General features: G+C 52.1%; 1 protein-coding gene across 1 annotated transcript in view; it reads right to left on the bottom strand.

Moving 5' to 3' along the window:
- The window catches only part of Usp7 (ubiquitin specific peptidase 7), a 57,601-nt gene extending 38,446 nt beyond the window's left edge, over window positions 1-19,155 (bottom strand). The window contains exon 1 of the mRNA XM_047533467.1: window positions 18,799-19,155. Within this exon, the coding sequence (XP_047389423.1) occupies window positions 18,799-18,892 (94 nt within the window). The 5' untranslated portion in view covers window positions 18,893-19,155. The remainder of the gene's footprint in view (window positions 1-18,798) is intronic.
- Window positions 19,156-21,215: the final 2,060 nt, after the last annotated feature.

Below are 21,215 nucleotides of genomic sequence, written 5' to 3'. Positions count from 1 at the left end.
CTCACCTCCCAATAGCCAGTGGGTGTGCTGACCAGGCAGCAGCACGTCTACCTGAAGACCTTGCTGCCTGGGCCAGAAGACCCACACGCAGAGCCCTTACTTCTCTTGCCTGACTACATCTGTGAGGCTCCCAGAAGCAGTCGATTCAGGAATACGGTCCTAAGTGGAAATTTTCAACTATGCTTCAAAAATTTTCATTTAAGATCCTTCCTAACCCACTGTCATTATATAACCAAAGATGTCGTGCACTCACCCTGACAGGTGCTCGTGTTGTGTGCCTGCATTACCAGGAACAGGGGACACAGTTACTCCATTGCCCCGTTCATTTCTTTTCCAGGCGGCAGCAGAAGCATGGGAAGCAAAGGAAGGCCTTCCAGCATAGCTGTGGACTGGGCTCTGCAGTCCAACAGGACTGAGAAAGACAAGCCCTCATCTGGTGCTTCCCAGAAAGCAGGGGCAGGCTTCAGGGGGGTAAGTGCAATGGAGGGGAAAGAGCACAGTATCAGGACCACAGGGTTTGGAGCCACAATGGGGAGACGTATATCTTAGCCACAGAGGAGACATCTGGGTGAAGCCCACAGGACGAACAGCAGTCAGGCAAGCGGAGACCTTGGAGAAACAGATTCCAGGCAGAACAAACCACAAAAGTGAACAGGAAGGCTGGCCGTGGGAAAGGGTAAGGGCGGAATGGAAAGCAGGTTGCACCAAGGATGCAGAGGAAGCCACTGTGCCTCCGCAGGAGCCTGCAGCCCGCCACCCTCACCCTACCTGCCCAGACTATCCCTGGCAGGCAGCAGGGTCCCTGGCCCAGCCCCTCTGCTCTTCTGCCAGGGCTGTGCAGAGGACTACCTTGCTCAGCCGCAGCCCACCACCTGTTATCTGTGTGGTCTAGAAATGAGCACCCAGGGGTTGGGTCTCAGTGGTAGAGCCCTTGCCTCGCATGTGTGAGACACCAGGTTTGATCCTCAGCACCACATAAATAAGCAAATAAAATAAAGGTATGGTGTCCATTTACAACTAAAACAAAAAACAAAACAAAAAAAGAAATGGGCACACCGAGTCACTCTATGAATTCTTCAGGTCACCTCAATAACAGTAAAACTGGCTTCATCAATTCCACAAACCAAAGCGTTACTGACAACTCTGAACACTGGTTATTTGGTTTCCGTGATTCTCACAATGCTAGGAAGAAACCTGCCTCTATGTGACAGTCCCATCCTGCTGAACCACACTGCGGTAGGTCCTGTGCCTTTGGAGTGCCCCTGCAGCTCAAGGCCAGTGCCCACCCAGCTTCAACGGTGAAAATTCTGAAGACTGACGGAGACCCATTTTATTGAACCTTGACAGTTGCTCTATGTTCTGAAATCATCCTGATTAAATTAGGCACAGAAAAATAAAGCCCACAGAAGGCCACATATAATTTGTGTGTTCCTTAAATAAAACTGTTTGGGGTTTTCGGTTTGGGGTTTTATTAAGTAAAAGATCATCTGCTCCCCAGAGATCCTCCTGCCACCAGCCATGCCCATCCACGCCCTGTGGTTTCAAGGCTGGGATGGGCATGAGGAGGACCAGCACCGCACAGCCTGAGCCGACAAAGACGTCTGCACTTGCTCACACGATCCCTCCATAGAAGGAACGCCACCACCTGAACTGCAACCAAGGGCTTTGGCAAGAAGCACACGTGTGTGTGGCAGAGACAACCTCATAGAAGCAGCAGGACAATGGGTGGGCGCCAACAGGACGAGAAACACCCACAACACTAAGTGGCCACCAGAGCAACATCTGGAGCACACACCACATCCCTGCATGGACCTGGGATAACGCCCTCAATGCATCAGCTCACAGCTCTGCAGAATGGCTAGAATTTCCATGTTGTTTGGATGTTCTCAGGAAGTACTGTTACACTTATGAAAGGAAAAACAGACACACGCAGAGCAACTGCAGTGCCAAGAAAATACAACCAAACCAGGCTGGGGAGTGACATCACCGTGGAAGCCCTGGAAGCTGAACGGGAGAATGGAGGGCACCACAGTTGAAGTGCCTGTGGCCGGGAGGGTATGGCGACACCACGGCAAACAGCAGCATCCTCTCTCCCAAACCTCTTTCCCCCTTAAGAACTATTCAAAAAGACAGGCCATTCAGGGGGTTGGGATGAGCTCAGAGCTAGACAGGCTGTGATCATTAAAAATTTCAAAACCTGGGCTGGGTAGCACATGTGAGGCACTGGGTTCAACTCTCAGCACCACATATGAATCAATCAATCAAAGGCCCATCAACTAAAAGAAAATGAAAAAAAAATATTTCAAAACCTGAGTGACGCATACCTATAATCCCACCAGCCTGGAAGCCTGAGGCAAGAGGATGGCCTGTTTGAGGTCAGCCGCAGCATAAGACCCTAAGAAACACAGCGAGAGACCCTGATTCAAAATAAAAAATAAAAAGAGCTGCAGATGTGGCTCAGTGGTTGCGCAACACTGAGTTCATGCCCTGGTACAAAAAAAAAAAAGAATCAAAACCTGCAAAACACTACCAATTCCAAATAGGTTCTTTTATTTGAATAAAACCAAACAGGAACCTAAAACAGATACTTTTTTACACGTGCTCTACCCTTAGCCACCAGAGACATGGACCAACCACAGGCACGATTCACTCGCCTTACAGAGGACCTACTCAGACTCCATGCTCTTAAAGGCTGAAAAACTAGTTTTCCAGGGAACAGCAAAGAAAATCTGGTTTATTGCTTTAAAAAAAAAAAAGTAGAGGAGGAGGGGTCAGTTTCATCCATGAACCAGGGAAGGTCTCCAACATGGGTGCGTGCTAGTCAAGCAGCTCGGGACACCAGCCAGCCCAGAGGAAAAGCCCTGCAGAAGACTGCTCAAGGACTGAAGACGCGCACGAGCAAGCATTTCTCCCAAGTCTACATGTGAACGCACTCAAACAGACTCAGGCAAAAAAGTGGGGGCTTGGTGTGGTAGCACGCGCCAATATCCCAACAACAGAGGCAGTCGTGGTAGAAGGAGCACATTGGAGGCCAGCCTCAGAAACTTGGTGGGACCCCATCTCAAAATAAAAAATAAAAAGAGGGCTGGGGAGATAGCTCAGTTGGTAGAGTTCTTGTCTTGCAAGCACAAGGCCCTGGGTTCAATCCCCAGCACCACAAAAAAACAAAAACAAAACAAAAAAATAAAAATAAAAAGAACCAGGGAGGCAGCTCAGTGGCAAAGCACCCCTGGGTTCAATCCCCAGCACCAAGATAATGAAATAAATGAATAAATAAGCAAATTTTTTAAAAATTAGAAGGGCTAGGGGTGTAGCCCAGGGATCCTGTCCCTGGTTTAACCTCCAGTATTGCAAACAACAACAACCAAAGGCATCCATTTCTCCTCTAACTACAGAGATGCTGGTCCCGACATTTCCCTCGAAGATGAAAGAAACAGCAGGTGAAGGCAGTGGCTAAGAAGGAGCAGAGACTGAGTTCCACTCCCAGAACTTGTGATTTGCCATGAAGCCTGAGGATCCAGACAGCAGTGGCCAGCAGAAGGAAACACCGTGGAGCTCCACCGAAGTCACTGAAGTCACTGAGTCAGAAGTAGCCCCAACGAAGATCATTTGAGTTTGACAGGGGCAGAAGCAACTCCATGGGAAAAGGACAGTCTCTACAAATGGACATCTGTAGGCAGGGAAGATACAGCCTCCCATAAACCTTTGCCAAATCAGTTCATTATGAAATGTCAACGTCAGACTTTTGAAGTAAGCACAGAAGTAAAGCTTGTGCGGAGAGGAACAGGCGTTCTTAGATATGATACCAAAGAACACAAAAAGAAAATTTTAATAATGTACTTCATTAAAACTAAAGTTTTTTGCTCCACAAAGACACTGCTAAGAGAATAAACAGATATGCAACAGGCTGGCAGGAAATATTTGCAAATCACATATCAGACAAACTACTTGCATCTCAAATACTACATAATAAATAACTCTCAAAATTCAACAGCAGGGTGGGCTGGGGTTGTGGCTCAGTGGTCGAGCACTTGCCTGGCAGGTGTTCCACCCTCAGCACCACATATAAATAAAGTCATCGTGTCCATCTACAACTAAGAATATTTTTTAAAAATTTCAATAGCCGGAAAATCCATCCAAGAAAAAGAAAAAGAAAAAAAGCAGGCTTCCAGCCCCACATACAAGAGGACATGGCGATGACAAGCATGCAAAGGATCTAACCATCAGTGCATCCCAACCCAGGTGAGGCAGCCACCACCCTGCCACTGACCGCCATCCAGCCATCAGCCACCCTGCCAGCCTGCAGCAGACCACCCTGTGTCTGTACAGTGCTGCCCAAGCCAGGCTAGAATTTCAGCCCCTCCCCGTGGTGCTCCCAGGCAGGAGAACCCTGCACAGTCTGGAGGATGGCAGACAGGGGTGGTATGTGCCCTGATGCCTGTCATGTGGGGATGGCACCTGAGCCAATACTGGCACAAGAGACACAGAATGTTAACAAGATGTCAAGATGGGGGTGGTCTTGCTCCCTGCTCCCACCCATCTTCCCTTTCAGAATGTGCATCCCATGATGTCAACAAACCCAGAAGCTGACACATAACCAGCTCCTGTGCTGTGTACAGCAAAAGCCAGCCCATTGGAGCCTCCATCATCCCTCTGGGGTGCTGCTGCTCTAGTGAAATCCTCAGCTGACAGAGTGCCCACCCACTCTGCACCACCCAGTCACTGTGGCTGCTTAGCATCAAAGCATGGCCCCAAATACAAAACAAACCAGATCCCTCTTAAAAACACTAAATAAGACCCATTACATAAGATGGAATCATGACAACTTTACATCTTTTTGATCCACCATAAATCACTGAGGTTCCACACGATATAAAACCATTATGCAGAAGGAACCAATCATCGACACGCGGTGCACCACGGAGATGCTAGGGTGCTGCACTAAGAGAAGCCAGATGCCAAAGGCCTCATGCTTCACGGCTCCACCCACATGAACTGCAAATCCAGACTCACAGATCAGAGGCTGCCAAGGGCTCGTGGAGATGGTGAGTGGCTGCTGGTGAGTTCAGGGAGTTTTTATAGTGATGACAATGTCCTTAAACTGTGTTGAGAGCCACGCAATTTCAAAAACAATATAACCCCAAGAGGTGGTCCCAGTGGTGCATGCCTATAATTCCAGCAATTCAGGACTCTGAAGCAGGAGGACTGCCAGCCTCAGCAACTTGATGAGACCCAGTTTCAAAATAAAAAGGGTTGGGGATGTTGCTCAGTGATAACATGTCCCTGGGTACGATCCCCAATACTGCCCCCACATATAAAACCTAAAACTCACCAAGTTGCACACTTTAAGTGGGTAAATTCTAATGTGAACTACAGCACAATTTAGTTATTTTTAAAATAATGGCAATTACTACTGTGTTTTACCAAAACAGCACAGCACACGTGAGACCCACCCTGAGTTTCATCTCCAGCATGGACAGAAAAGGTAAGAGCAGATCCAAATCTAACCCTTTATAACTGTTACCACAGCAGACGAAATTAAGGTTAACAATGTGTAACAGGAATTTAATTATTGTATGACAGAAGCTAAAATATAAAAGTGTGGTGTGTGTGATTTGCTATGGAGGAGGAAGAACTTCTCTTCAAGGCAAAGAGACGGGAACCTGGGCCTGTGTCCTGCACCTCCGGCATCAAGCCCGACAGGGAAGCAGCGGGAAGAATCAACAGTGCTGGGTGGGACACCAGGGATGTGCCTGGGAAGCAGGACAGAGGTGCTGTGCTGTTCCCAGCAGTGGCCGCCTGCACCCTCAGCAGGCCTTCCCGCTCCCTGCAGGCTCCTTCCTGACTCGCCCTGTGGTGCTCACTGCACTCTGCTCTGTGGTGTTTGCTCATGTGACCTATGGGCATCCTGTCCCTTGATTGAGGGCAGATACTGGCAGACTTGGTCTCCGAGCCTCAGTGGGTGATTACCAGGTGACTAGGTCTGGGGCACCAACATCCTAGTGATTACCGACAACAATGCGTGGTTTTTCACATTCTAGCCAATGCTGAGAAGGACAGAGGCCACTAAAAGAGCCGTGGCTGCATCCACACTGTGGTCACACGGGCCTTTCTGCGCCAAAGGAGATCTGCTCAGCAGATCCACACGTGTGCCTCTCATGCCTTTGAAAAGTGGCTCTGGTGATAAGAACTGATACTTTCCATTTTATTTAACTTAAATAGCTACATGTAGTTACTGAGCACATGAAATATGGCTAGAGATCAAGAAACTAAATTCCAGCCTCTTTAAATTTTATCGGCCACATGGGCTGATGGCTGCCATCCTGGCCAGGAAAGGGCTCGAAATGTCTCAGTCCCCGGGTCTGGGTTTCTACATCTGCAGTGCGGGGCCACGACATGTAAAACCCAGTGCTCTGTCACAGACACTCAAAATAGTATCTCAAGAAAAATAAAAGTCCTTTTAAAAACATTAGAGGATCTGCTGGGCAGGGAGGCACACACTTGTAATCTTAGTGATTCAGGAGGCTGAGGGCAGAAGGATTCCAAGTAGAAGGCCAGCCTCAGCAACAAGACCCTGTCTCAAAGTGAAATGGGCCGAGTATGTAGCTCAGTGGTAGAGCACCCCTGGGCTCAACTCCCAGTACTGCAAAAGAAAAAGATCTAGCTTTGTCAAAACAGGATGCTTCCTCTCCACGTCTTCAAGGTAACTCACAACCCTGGAATAACCCTGACCACTTCTGTCTTCAGCATCATTTAACTTTTAGCTTTCAGCATCACATTTCCCATGGTACTGAGGGTACGTAAGGGGGCAACAGATCTAAATTACCACCATGGCCCTGCCTGCCATTTCCTGGGCACTAAGAGTGTCTAGCCATGATTTGGAAGCCACGTATCCAGAAGCTCAACAGTGACCTCAAGGATCACTTGCTCTCCTCCTGATCAGGACACCAGGAGTCATCCCGTTCTTTTGATTCCATCTTCTCCAGGCAGCGGACAGGGCCTGGACAGTCATGGGTGCACATGTTCTCTGCACATGCTCAGGCCAGAATTTGTGGCCCATCTTTTATATTTGTAGCAGAATCTCACACCTTCCATCTACTAAAATCACCCATCTGAGGCGAGGTCCAGAAAAGAAACACAGTGCTGTGCTGTGTGAGCAGAGGAGTATTCAGAAAACAATGAAGATCAAAAAGATCTAGCTGGGCCAGGTGACACAAGTCTGTGATTCCAGTAACCTGGGAGGCTGAGGCAGGAGGACTGCAAGTTTGAGGACATCCTGAGCAACTTAGTGAGAGTTGCTCAAAGTAAATTTTTTACAGTGGGCTGGGGTGGTAGCTCAGAGACAGACCACTCCTGGATTCAATACCCAATAATAAAAAAAGGAGGGGAAAAGTCATATTTAAGCTTTCTTGAATCAGTGATTTACAGACAGACAAAATTCAAACCAAGAAGAGATTTCTGGGGCTGGAGATGCAGCTCAATGGTAGAGCACTTATCTGCCATATGGTTGGCACCGGGTTCCTTTGCTAGCAATGCTGTGTGTGTGTGTGGGGGGGGTCTGTATTTAAACTGTAGTCTTGCTATAGTCTGACTGCTACAGTTTCTTTTTAACTAAGTATCTACCACACATTACCCATCACATCTTTAAAACTTACTGTCAGGTAAAGAAGCTGTAAAGGGAATTATTAAAATATGCCACAAAACCAATAAATACCACATGGCTACCAAGAAGCTAATGGTGCAAGGAGAATAACCTCTGAAGTCACCTAATTTCTTCCAACCTGTGCTCAGTTAAGGAATGCTCAGGCTCTGGTAACTCTGATCCACTTTCCTTCCCACCTGTGAAAGCTGCTCTCTTGAGATCTGGGTGATGGTGAGGACACCTGCACAGCTGGGCAGGACTTAAAACAGGATATAAGCATGGAGTAGGGTTCCGGGGCTTGAGTTGGGGCCAGCAGGCGTTCAGAGGCCTGGAAGTTCAGAGCCTGGTCTGCTCAGGCCTGGTCTTTGCATTAAAATACCTCAATGTCTAACTCTGTCTAGAGACCTGGGTACCTGCAATGCAGGACACCTGTTTCCAGAGCGGCCAGACAGGCCTGTGCACATCAAACCCACATGCTCAGAGCTAGAGTCCAGGAGAGTGCTCTACGAATGCTCAGAATCTTATTAAAATGTTACTGAATACCTGACTCACAATGGAAGTGATCTACCAAGAGGTAATATTTGTCTGGTGCCCTCCTATATCACTAGATTCCACCTGCCGTACTCCACAGGCAGCCTCAGCTTATCTGGGCAAAGAGCTACTTTCCCTACTCAAAGCTTGTGGTGAACCACACAAAACGTTCAGATCAGGAAGTCCAACTGCAGCTTGCCACGCGGGGGAAGGCATAGTGTGTTTAAGGAACTGCTGCTTTCATGGCCAATGGTGTCTCTGGGCGGAGATGAAGGGCACACTGCCCAAACCCCGCCAGCCAGCACCCCAGTCCTAACTCTGCTGCCTGGCCGGCAAGGCCCAGTAGGACCTCAGACTTGCTCAGTGCCCTGTTCTGTTGTTCCAGCGGGAACAATGCTGCGCCTACCCCAGAGCTTCTGTGCAGTCCCACTCGTGGCCAGGCATTGCGTCTTGGTGAGCGTCAGCTGCGACGCGCGGCAGGCCTCTGCAACGTTCTGAGATCTCGAGGCAGCCACGTCCTCCCAGCATGCACATGTTCCTTCTGACCCATCCCTGAAGCCTGTCCCCTGGCTGCTCTACTCCATTACCACAAACTTGGTGGCTGGACACGCACTGCTCAGTTCTAGAGGTCAGAAGTCTGAAATGGGTCTCACTGGGTAAAAGCAAGGTGGTGGCAGAGCCCGGTTCCTTGTGGAGGCCGCGGGGGCCATCCTGGCCTGCCTTCCCCAGTTTCCAGAGGCTGCCTACATTCCTCACTCCATCTTCAAAGTCAGCAGGGGCTGGCTGTCTTCTCACCCAGGTAACTGACACACACTGACACCCGCCCCTCCCCTTCTGCTGATGGGACCCTGGTGATTACACTGGTCATCCAGATATTGCAGCGTGACCTTGTGTGGGGATCTGCAAAAGAGCTCTGCCAACAGGGGCCCTCAGCCCAACAGAACAGAGCACGTTCACAGGTTCCAGCAATACCTCCGAGAGGGTGAGGCCATCACTCTGCTGACTACAGACCCTACCCTCCCTCCCAGAGACTGGCAGATCTCAACCCCCCCCCCCACCTCTGAACAAGCCAGCTCTCCAGCCTCAGCTGTGTCACTTCTGCAAAGCCTCCCTACCCATCCCTTCCAAGCAGGCCCATCCTCTTCCCTTTACCCTACAGGTGCCACTGTCCACCCCTCAGATCCTCACTGGAGCCCTCCTTCACTCCTCCTTCCCCCTGAGATGGGCACGCGTTGGGGAGGGGATGAAACCCCTGCATCTAGCACAGCACCTGCCAGTCAGCAGGCATTTGAGGAATGAAGATCTGGCCAAGCTCTGTGGGCACTGCAGCACAGGCGGAGCAAGCGGGATGAGGTGGAGATAAAGAGGACTGCAGGGGCAGGGCGGAGGGTAGCAAGGGGCCCTGTGCGGTGGTGCACTTGACCCGGTGGCTGCAACAGGGGCCCTCAGGCCTAACAGAAGTCAGGGTAAGCTTTGAAAACCGAGGAGTCTGACCCTGCGGCCACATACAAGCACGTGTCTGGGGGCGTCTCTAATGGAATACAAGGCAAGTCGGTGTGTCTGGTCACAGGAGCCAACTGCCGCGGGTCAAGTGTGGCAGGACCATGGTATAGCCTGTGAAATTTTAGGATTTGTTAAACTATATAACCCAACATAAATATATCCACCATGATCCGTTTCTTTTTTTCTTCCTTGGTACTGGGCACTGAACCCAGGGGCACTTTAGGATTGAGTCATACCACCCGGCCCTTTTCTTTTTATTTTGGGAAGTCTTCCTCAGTTGCCCAGCCTGATCTCAAACTTTCAATCCTCTTGCCTCAGCCTCCAGAGGCACTGGATTCCAGGCACGCGCCACCATGCCCAGCTCAGAAGCTATTTCTTCTGATAGCAGAGAGCTTAGCTATGCGTTCATAATAGTTGTTAAAGCTGTCTATAGAGATGAAGCATTGCAAAAACACTTAACTTTATAAACTGCACTGCAGCCAGGTGTGGTGGCGCACACCTATAATCCCAGTGGCATGGGAGGTTGGGGCAGGAGGACCACAAGTTTGAGTCCATCCTGAGCAACTTAAAGGGGCCCTAAGCAACTTAGCGAGGCCCTTTCTCAAGATAAAAATACATACATACGTGTGTGTGTGTGTGTAAATAAAGGGCTGGGGATGTAGCCCAGTGCCCCTGGGTTCACTCCTCAATACAAAACAAACCCAAAACTAAAGCATAATGGATCATGCCTATAAGCCCAGTAACTGAGGCTGAGACAGAAGGCTCACAGGTTTGAGGCCAGTCTCAGCAACTTAGCAAAATATGTCTTGAAAAATAAGATCAGGAGTGAAGATGAGTGGTAAAGCACTCCTGGGTTCAATTCCCAGTACCAAAAAAATAAGAATGAAGATGCAGCACACTGTTCTCAATGTGTGCACACAGGTTTAATTCCTGTGACTGCTATTCCACGCAAAGTCCTGCTCAGTTACCCCGGAATGACAGCTACGTGTGTATTATTTTTTGTATTAAACCATCAAGTCCCTTTCTTTTTGTTTCTATTAACATAATAATTACTTCACAGTTACTGTAAATGCTGTATTTGTTACTCAATTTAAGTCCTAGTTGTTGCACATCTGGAACAATGGGAGAAAATGAGTTGATCACCTAAACATGTTTTCAGTGAATATGCAGTTTCTTCAATTCTTTTTTCCCCCAAAGTACGTCTGTTCTAAACATAACTGCTGAAACTCCAAAACTTACATTTGTGGAACTTATTAATACACTGTGGTTTTTCACACACTTTTATTTCAGTTAATCTGTTTGCATTGTATTTCTATGAGAGACAGTCTTACCCACAGACTGGAAAGGGAAGAAAAAACTTGGTCCTTCACAAGAAACTTGAAAAGCCCAGCTCTACAGGGTTGTCCCAAGATCCATCTGTGCACAAGTTTTCAACGCTTTTTACTAAGTCAAGAGATGAAGCTGATTGCTTGGCGGGCACTGACCAGTGAAGCTCTGCTGATGTGGTGGTCTCCATCTGTGCTGTCCACCAGGGTGGCCATACTACTGCTGAGCACTCAAAATATGAGTAGTGAAATGAATGTTTAAATATCAAATCTAAGACCTGCAATCCCAGCTGCTCTCAAGGCAAAAGGATCTCAAGTTCCAGGTCAGGCTCAGCAACTTAGAGACAGCAAACCCTTCCCGAGAAGGGAGGGGGCTGGGACGTGGCTCAGTGGTGCAGTGCCCCTGGGTTCAACCCATAGTACCAAAAGAATAAGTAACTATCAAAGCTGACTCACAATCTGGCTGGTGGCCACTGGAATTGCTAGGTGTGGAGTTGGATCCTGAAGAGCCCTCTTAGCCCCGTACATCATCTCCCTTGTCCCCAGTGTAACGAGCGGTGACACAGGAAAAGCCTCGTTTGTGCTCCTCAATACAGGCAGGAGACCCTGGCCAGGACAGGCACACACGGCATCAGGAGCAGCAGCCCCCGGACCAGCCCTGGCTCCAGAAAGGAGCAGCAGGCTGTGCGGAGGCTGGGGCTCCAAGGGGGCTCCTACTGAGGGCATTCCGAAGGTCAAGCACTCTGGCCCTCTCTTAGTCCTTACAAGAGCAAGACATAAAGGGGCTGAGAATCATTTAGGGACAATTCTAAGTGTCTAAGACTGTAAAACAGCGTTAAGTACCTGAGAATGTTTTTAATTACTTCACAGTTTACTTGATTGAACAGCTTCTCCTGAAACTGATAAAAACTAGCACCTGGAAGCACTTCAGTATTAACTACCTACTCTACCTAGAGAGGCTGACTGTGTAGCAGCATGCATGTTAGAGGGTGTTACGGGTGCTCCTTTGAAATGGCAACTGCATGGCCCACTAAGAGCTCTGAAATCATTTACTCCCCAAGTCACACTGATGAACTGTTCTTGCACCTCGAGGCAAATGGTCCACAGGATGCATCTAGGGGCCCAGGGTGGCAGGGTTTGCTCGATCTGCACACTAAGGGCAGTACCACCAGGTTTCCTAGACAACATCCCCTCATCTTTCTGAAAATACTGTGAAATGGGTGGCAGTGGAGTCAGCCAGGAGAAACCAGATCACCTGTCAGGTCCGGGGCTGCACCCTGGGGTGTCACCAACTCAGCAGTCCAGGTCACTCTCCAAAGGCCTACCCCACCCTCCAAAACAGATGCTAGTCTGACTGCTTCCTGCAAGAGCCAGAGCCTCCCTGGTGGGATATTCTAAGGGTAGACACAGAACGCAGGACCTGCCCTCCAAGTAGTAGTGTCAGGAACGCTAATCACCAGCATGCAATCAAAACCAAGGGGCTGGCGCTCAGTGCTAGAGGTGCACTGGGTTCAATCCTGAGCACCACATAAATAAAATAAAGGTTCTTGGTCCATATACAACTAAAAATTAAAAACCAAGGGACTGGGGTTCTGAATATTCTTTGGCAGGCAAGAACGTCCCAAGGAACTGTCCTGATTTCACAAGGAAGCCTCCTTCTCAGTTTTGAGTCTCAATGACCCAATAAGAATGAAGGGCCACCATCTTGAAGCTGTTAGGATTCAAGAATTTAGGAAGATAGATCAATCAAATAGTGTGCTCTCCTGATCAGGGCACCTGAGCAACTGACCATTAACAGCTGTGGCTCAGTCCGGCGGTCTTCCCCACTTAGGCTGGACCTGAAGGCCAAATTCACTCAACAGCAACAGGCACGGTGAGGTGAGGTGAGGTGAGGTGAGGGCTCAGGTCCAGACAGCGACCAGCCACTCTCTCTGGCCTTACCTGTTCCCCATCCCATGGGCCAGACAAAGTGGATATCCACACTGCTTCTCAGGGTGGGCTCTCCCAGATGCCCTGCCTCCTGTCCCACTTTGGGTCCTTGCTACTCACTCCAGTGTATCCATCACTAAGTTCTGGAAACACCCCTACTCCAGCCCAGGTCAGAGTATTTCCCTGTGAAAGAAACTTTCTACCCAGGCACAGTGGCACAAGCCTGTGATCCCAGTGACTCGGGAGGCTGAGGCAGGAGAACTGCAAGTTTGAGACCAGTTTAAAAGGGCTGGGGACATGGCTCAGTGGTTAAGCACCCCTGGGTTCAAAACCCAGTATCAAAGAGAAACTTTCTGACTACTGTTTCCAATCCCCAAATAAAAAGCTTATATTTCTAACCCTGAGAAGTAGATCTGCTTCTCTTCAAGAACTTCAACACATTTGACTTCTCATTAGTCAAGGGATGTGTATAAACTTCCTAGAAAAATGGCTGGACCAAGTTTCCAGCCTCCAGTCTCTATACCACACTTAAAATTCTGCTTCCTCCAAATTCCTTAAATCCACAATTAGTTCAGAACGAGTGCTTTATGAAGCCGCTGACATTTACAGTTTGTCATGGTACATATGTCAAGAAATACCTTGTTACAACCTTGTTCCCTCCAGAGTAGAGTTCCTTGGCCTTAGAAATCTAGCAGTGATACCTAGGCTACATATTATTCATCCCCAAAACTAGAAACAATAACAAAAATAAACTGTAAAAATGCTCACAGATGGACTGGGGATGTGGCTCCATGTAGAGCGCTTGCTTACCATGTGGGAGGCACCGGGGTTCGATCCTCAGCACCACATGAAAATAAAGGTATTGTGTCCATCTACAACTAAAAATACTTTTTAAAAAAATGCTCAGAAGAGCTGAGCATGGTGTTACACACCACCTGTTTACCCCTGCAATCCCCACTGCTGGGGAGGCTTAGGCAAGAGGATCACAAGTTTGAGGCAACTTAGCGATACAACTCAAAGAAAGGGCTGGGGCTATAGCTCAGTGGTAGAGCGCCCCGGGCGTGATCCCCTATACCAAAGAAAACAAATCAAAAGCAACCTTCTGTGATTTATGAAGGTCTCTCAAGTCCTTTTCTAGGAGGGGAAAAGGCTTTTCCTTTCAAAAGGGTTAAAAAAAAAAAAAAAAAAAAAAAAACCTCCATGTCCTACGCAAAGCAACTAATGTTAAAAGCAATGAACTGAACTGGCAGCTGTCACAACTGTCACGCGGTCACGGCTTCAGCCTGCTCCATCGCATGGTCAGCATGCCAGCCTGCCATCTCCCGCACTCCAGCTCAGTCTGAGCTCCCGGAACCCTGTTTCCTGCAGGAGCACCTCCCACAAATAAGTGTTACAAAGGAGGAACACAAGAAGACAGGCACACAAACGTGACCCACAGGCAGGCTAGCAAGGGGGCGGAGGGCTTAAGGGTTCCCAAGGCGTGTGGCTGTGGTAACCAGAAAGGCCAAGGGGAAACTGTACCCAAATGGGGTCTCCGCCAGTTCCCTGGGTGTCTGTCCCGTTTGCTCAAGGAGGGGCCCCAACCAGAACTTGTGGTGCAGGTGTGCCAGGGCTGAGGCCGAGAAAACAGAGGACAAGCCACACGCACCACTTCCGGGGGGGCGGGGGGCAGTGACAGGGCACAGCAGTCCTGGGGGCAGCTGTTTTCACAACCGTGCGGGGTTCAGGCAGGGCTGGAGGCAAAGGACTGCAAGGTACTGCAACAGACCCGCCGTCGCCTCATTCAAGGCAGGTGGCTGGAAAAACGCACAGGATGTAGGAGGCCAGGATCAGTGAAGGCTGACTCCCAAACCTGGAGGCTGTGCGTTTTCTTCCTGATACAACCCTTCAGCACTCACAGGAGTAACCCAGAGGCGGCCAGTCCCAGGGCGCCCAGCCGCCCCGCAGTCACGCAACTCCTGTTGTTCATTTAATTTTCTCAAGATATTATACCCTTAAATTTAAATCCTACTTAAGGCACGTCAAACCCAGAAATTCATGACAAGCACTGCCTTAGACTGAGGCTGATTCTGCTTTCTTCCTCACACAGCAGGATACCATTACAGTAGTACTTTCAGTGAGGGACTGGGGTTGAATCCAGGGGTGCTCCACCACTCAGCTATATGCCCAGCACCTTTGAAATTTTATTAGGTTGCCCAGGCTAGCCTGGAACTTGAGATCCCCCTGATTCAGCCTCCCCCAGTGGCAGGGATTACAGGCATCCAGGACATTTTTGCATACTACCCATAATCAGGTTGCCCCCCCTGCGGTGTCCCCCAGATGGCGGCCAGTGGCAACCCATACCCAGGTATACTCCACTAGCTGCAAAGCTCTGGCCGCCAGAGCAACACCACTTACTGAACATCTGCGCTCCACACTTTGTGCCTGGTACATTTCTCATGCTTGGGGACTTGGGGCTCACCACCACCTAGGCAGGTAGGTATGAACGACCTCCTTTCCAAGAATGTGCACACTGGAGGCATCAAGACCTTAAGCAACCCACATGAGGTCATACAGCAACTGAACAGCAAAACCAGCAAACCCAGGTGTGGCTGTGGCTGAGGCCCAGTGGCAGAGCACCTGTCTAGCAGGTAAGAGGCCCTGGGTTCCATCCCTGGCACCAAGTCACAGTATTGCTTTGCTATGAACTAGCTTAATGACCACTTTCTCCCTTTCCAAAAAAGTGACTGAAGACAAAAGGAAATATACCTTCTTCCAATGTTTTCTGGTATTGATCATTTAATTACAGAAGAGAAAATAATCCGAAACTCAGCACCTGAAAGAGCTGAAAACTGTAGGAAGTAACTCTGGGACATTAAGACTCATTCTCAAGAGAGTGAGATGTTTTCAGACTGGCGTAAGAACTCCTGTGCTGGGTTCTCAGAGCTGACATTCACTATTTCTTGACCAACTAAGGTCAACCTCAGGAAGATCACTGTCCTCATGGCATTTGCCTTGCTGTAGCCCTGTGGGAGGTGATCTTGTGTCTCAGGTATAAAATAGCTCAAGCTCAGTCTATCTGGGTGAGTGTACCAAGAACTCACTTTCTGCTCCCAGACATGCTTCAGCAGAAGGTGAGACTTCACGTCCCCACACAGATGCTGAAGAAACTCACCGTCACCCCAACAAAAAACACCACCAACGGTGAGCAACCTGTTCCTGATGGCAACAACCTGGGTGTCCAACAAAAATCAGGCAACTATCCCACTTTCAGAGTTTCCGCTCCAGAAACAGACTGCTCACCCAGGGCAGCCGCACCACAGAACGGAGTTTTTATGTCTGTGTTGGTCCACGCAGTGGGAGTAAGGCCTGGAAAAGCCTGTGGCCTCAGCAGGGCATACACAGACTGGATCATCACCACTAAAAGGACAGCAGAGTAGTACTGTTCAAGTCACTCCTTGGGCCCCTAGGCCAATGTGGCCAAAGTTAGTAAACAAACTGCTAAGCAAATTCATTCCTGGCCTGTGCTCACACCACCTCCACCTCCAGGCCCAGGTGCCTCCCAATCGCAACTGCCGGCTTCAGACCTTTCAGGCAGCATGTGGTCCCAGCCCCATCAGACTGACCCTCATCCTCCCTCTCCCCAAACTTCTTCCTTATAATTTTATTAACTGCTCAACACAGGACATTTTAAAAATAACTAATCCAGAGCACTATTACTCTCCAGAGGATATCCAAGGAGTATGAGGAATTCAACCAGAAGCAAATGCAACCCCAACAAAGGGAGGCAGGAAGAAAGCTAACTAACCCTGACCTGCTGACAAGCTGGGGCGGGGGGGGGGGGGACAACCAACCGAACCAGTCCAAGACTCCTTTGAAGCCACCCAGGCATAGAGAGGCAGGCAGGATGCTCCTCACTATCGTCTTCCCAGCTGCAAACTGGTCAGCACCCTGACGGTCTCCAGCTGCTACCTCTACAAGAATCTAGGCAAAGACACCCAACAGGTGCAAACCACTGGCTCAGAGGGGATCCCATTCACAGCCTGGCACATGAAGCATGGTTTCTAGAGTTGGTGTTCACTAAATTCCACGCTTCTAGCATTTTAATAGAAGCATTTTTTCATTTTTCCTCATCCTAAATTACGATATGTTAAGCCTGGAGCCCTGTCTGCAGAGGGGGAAGGCTGATGTGAATTACCTAAGACATAGGCAGTTTTTAAGCCACACCTGTGAGTGGTCACAAGGGACTACTTTCCCCAAAAAAACATGGCCCTACAAGATGAGGATCCTTCTGGGTAATGAATTTTGGGGCAGAGGCCCACTCAGAAGAAACCAGTTCCTAAAGTTGAAGTGGTCAGCATTAACAGCTGAAATCTTTGTGGTCCAACCTGAAATTGTGCTAAACGTGTGGATTAAATGATTTTCGGGATTACCTTTCCAATGCAAACTGGTATGAAAATAAAACTTGCTGATAAAGAAAGTAATCTTTAAAGCACAGAAACTCCAGGGGAAACTTCTGAGAATTCTTCCACCATCTCCAACACTCTCTAGCCTTTTCAGCAAAGCCTTTGAAACTGTTGACATGGACATTCTCCCAGAGACATTCTGCCCAGTGATGTCCATGTTTATTCATTCTCACTGGGTCCAACACACTTTAAAAGCAGGTGAGATGATGTACATGGGAAACACATGCTCCAATAATCGATTTATTTTTAAATCAGATACTACTGGCAAAGGAAACTGAAAAGCAATCCTTTCTGTTCTGTTTTAGTTGTGTTGCAAAGCCTAGCACGAAAAGAACACACAAAATTCTCTCCGCAAGGTGTTCCTCCAGTCGTTTGGTTTAATCAGACATGCCAGACACTCTGTAAAGTGAAACAGATAGCCTGGTCCTTGGCGTGGACTCAGCTCTCCTGTCCCCCACTACTGCCATTGATAAGTACCACTGGTGAGTGCCTTCTGCAGGCATCTCGGCCACTGTGTCCTCTGCAACACAGCCAGCCAGCTTTTCAGTGGACATCCAGTTACCAGCAGTGAGTTATTTACAGGGGAACGGCGGTCACCCCACCGGCGACCAGCGGGTCGCAGAGCAGACCCCGCTCTCCCTCAACTTCCGTAAACCTCCATGCAGCTCCCCAGGCCTCCTGCCCAAGGCAAAGCCAGAACACCCGCTTCGGGCCCTGTGCGCTCGGCGGCCACTCCCACCCGGGAGACCCCGCCACTCGGCTGCCGAAGGAGGAGGAGACCGACTGCCCACCTGCCTCTCCAGCACCGTGTCCCGAGGCATAACGCTGCCCCCGATGACCACGGCCACTCGGGCTGTCCGGGCCCAAGGCCCTCCCTTCACCGCGCGGTTCACAAGCACCGAGCCCAGTGCCTCGGCCCAGGCGCCCGCACCTCGGGGACTGTCCGCCACCCGGGCCGAAACCGAGTTACCTCCAGAGGCAGCTCTGATTCCGACGCAGGCGGCCGAGTGCGGCGGGGCTCCCACGCCGCTTCAGGCCACAGCGGCCGGACGGCCAGCAGCCCTGCGGCCCGACGCCGGCGGGCCCGGCCCAGGCCCTCCGCGCGCCCGGCAGGTGCCGCCCGGCCCGGCGCGGCGCTGGGCCGGGCGGCCGCGCAGCCACCCGGGGCCTCCGGGCGCTCCGAGCAGGTGCGGCGGGCCCCGCGCCCCGGGCTCCGACGGCGGCCGCCACGGCCCCGCGCCCCCGCGCCCTTCCCCGCGCCGCGGGCGCTTTGTGCCGGTCCGCCGCCCCGCCCGGGCCGCATGACGGTGCAGCGCGCCGGGCCGGCCGCCGCCGGGCCTGCTTAAAGATGGCGAGCCGCGCGTGGCTCCCGCGGCCGCCGGCCACAATGGGCGCGCCGGCCGCCCGCCGGCCCGGGCCTCACCTTCCATCTCCATGTCCTCGGGCTCGCTCAGCTGCTGCTCGCCCGCTTTCTGCTGCTGCTGCTGCTGTTGCTGCTGCTGCTGCTGGTGGTTCATGTCGGCCGCGGCCTGGGGCTGCGCGCCCGGCGGGCGGGCGGCGGCGAGCCGGGGCGGCGGCGGCGGCGGCGGCGGCGGGGCGGCCTCCTCCTCCTCCTCCCGCGCGTCGTCGGCGGCGGCGGCCCCGGGGCGGCCCGCGGCGGGCGGCGGCAGGGAGACGCGCACGTACTTGCTCGCGATTCGCCCAATCTCGGCGCCGAGGCGGGCGGGCGGCCGGCGGGCCGGGCCGGGCGGCCGGGTCGCTCGCTGCGGCCGCCGCCGCCGCCGCCGCCGCCGGGCCCGCCTCCCGCCGCCGGGGCCGAGTCCGGGGCCGGGGCGCCGCGGGCCGGCCGGGGGCGGAGGGCGGCCGGGCGGGGGCCGCGGAGTCAGCCCCGCCTCGGGCCGGGCGCGGCGGGCGGGCGGCCGGGGCCGCGGCGGGCCTGCGGGGCCGGGGGCCGGTGGGGGCGGCGGCGCGGGCGGGCGGCGGGCCGGCCGCGCTCGGGGCGCTGCGGCCTCGGCGTCCTCGGCGGCGGCGGCGGGCGGCGGCGGGCTCCGGCGGCGGACGCGGCCCGGCGCTCGTCTCCGCTGGCTCTCAAAATGGCGGCGGCGTGAAATGTCACATCCGCATGGGGGGCGAGAGCGAGCCGAGAGCCGACAGCGGGCGGGAGCCGGAGGGCGGAGCGGCGCGGGAGGCGGAGCGGGAGGCGGCGCGGGAGGCGGAGCGGGCCCGGTCGGCCCGCCCGCGCCGCGCCCCCGCGCCGCGCCCCTTGGCCGGGCTGCCCCGGGACCCCGTGGGCGCCGGCGGCAGCGGGGCCGCGGCCGGGTCTGCCCGCCGGCCGAGCCCGAGCCCGCGCCCGGGCGCCGCGGGGGGCGTGCGCGCAGCTCCCGCCGACGCAGGCCGGCGGCCGAGCGGGGACCCGGCCCAGTGGCGGGCCGCGCCTCCCGCCCGGCCCCTAGGGGCGGCCACCCCTCTGCCTGAGCGCTGACCGCGGCGCCGCGGGCAGGACAAAGGAGGTGCGTCGCCCCTGGGAGCTCCGGGGAGGCCGCGATCTGCGCTGGAGGCCGGGACGGGCCCGCGCCGTCCCCCGCGCCCAGCGTCCGCGACCCTCTGCTGCGTGGCTGTTTGGGTTTCTAGTTGTTTCTTTCGTACCAGCGCTTGAACCCCGCGTGCTTACCCGCTGAGCCTCGTCCACAGCCCTTTCGTCTGCCTCTTGAGACAGGGGCTCGCTAAATTGCCAAGGCTGGCCTCGAACTTGCGACCCTCTGCCTCGGCCCCCCCACGTCGCCGGGACGACCGGCGAGCGCCGCCACGCCTGGCCCTTTCCCTACGCTTCACGCGCTGTCCATCCACTCCCTCAAAGGAGTGTTTTGTTCACCGTCGTGACCCCGACACAAGCGCTCACCAAACGCGGGTTAAACGAAGGTGTGCGTGATTCAAATGCGAATGGGCTCCCCAGGCCCTAAGCAGTTCATACCTTTGAAGGTTTCCCACCTGAACTTCTGCAGACCAGGTGAGCAGAAGGGTGCAGAAGCTACAGCAGAGGGCCTGCAAAGTGGTGCACCTGAAAGCCCAGCAATTGGGAGGCTGAGGCAAGATCCAAGTGTGAGGCCAGCCTCAGCCATTCAAACCCTCAACAACTTAACAAGACCCTTCTTCAAAATAAGCAGGAATGGGGTTGTAGCCCTGGGTTCAATCCCCAGTTAAAATAATAATAATAATAAAGGTGTATAACCAGGAATCACCCTCCCCTGATCACCCCAATCTGAAAAGGTGTTGTTAATTCACACAAATGTAATAAGTAGTTCACAGATGCAAAAGAGGCCTCTCTGGCGCTCCCCAGACTTTTCTGCGGAGGAAAAGGTGGAGAAAGATGCACACGCCCATCAGTTCACACAGCCCACCTCATCCTCATTGCTGAGTTCAGAGTGAATAGTGAGGATTAAAACGGACATTCTCAGTGGTTTGGGAGGCTGAGACAGGACCGCACGTTCAAAGTCTCTCAAAGTTCTTTAAGAGACGTTACAGCTAGGCTCAGCAAGTACGTGAGCCCCTAAGCAATTTAGTGAGGCCCTGTCTCAAAAAGGGTTGGGGATGTGGCTCAGTGGTTCACAAACACCCCTCCCCCATTTCAGTCCCCAGTACCCAAAAAACAAACTTTCAGAAAGGGGTTAGGTTATTTCCATTGAACATTCCTTATCCAAAATGCTTGGAACCAGAAGTACTCTGGATTTTGGATTTCTTTTTGGGTTTTGCATGTAGAGAGATATATCTTATGGGTAGGGCTCACATCTAACTATGAGATTCATATATTTGTTTCATAAAAACCTGAAAGTAATTTTGTAC

This window comes from Sciurus carolinensis, chromosome 18 (assembly GCF_902686445.1).
Source record: "Sciurus carolinensis chromosome 18, mSciCar1.2, whole genome shotgun sequence".
Classification (NCBI taxonomy): Eukaryota; Metazoa; Chordata; class Mammalia; order Rodentia; family Sciuridae; genus Sciurus; species Sciurus carolinensis.
This window is presented reverse-complemented; position numbering and strand designations above follow the sequence as displayed.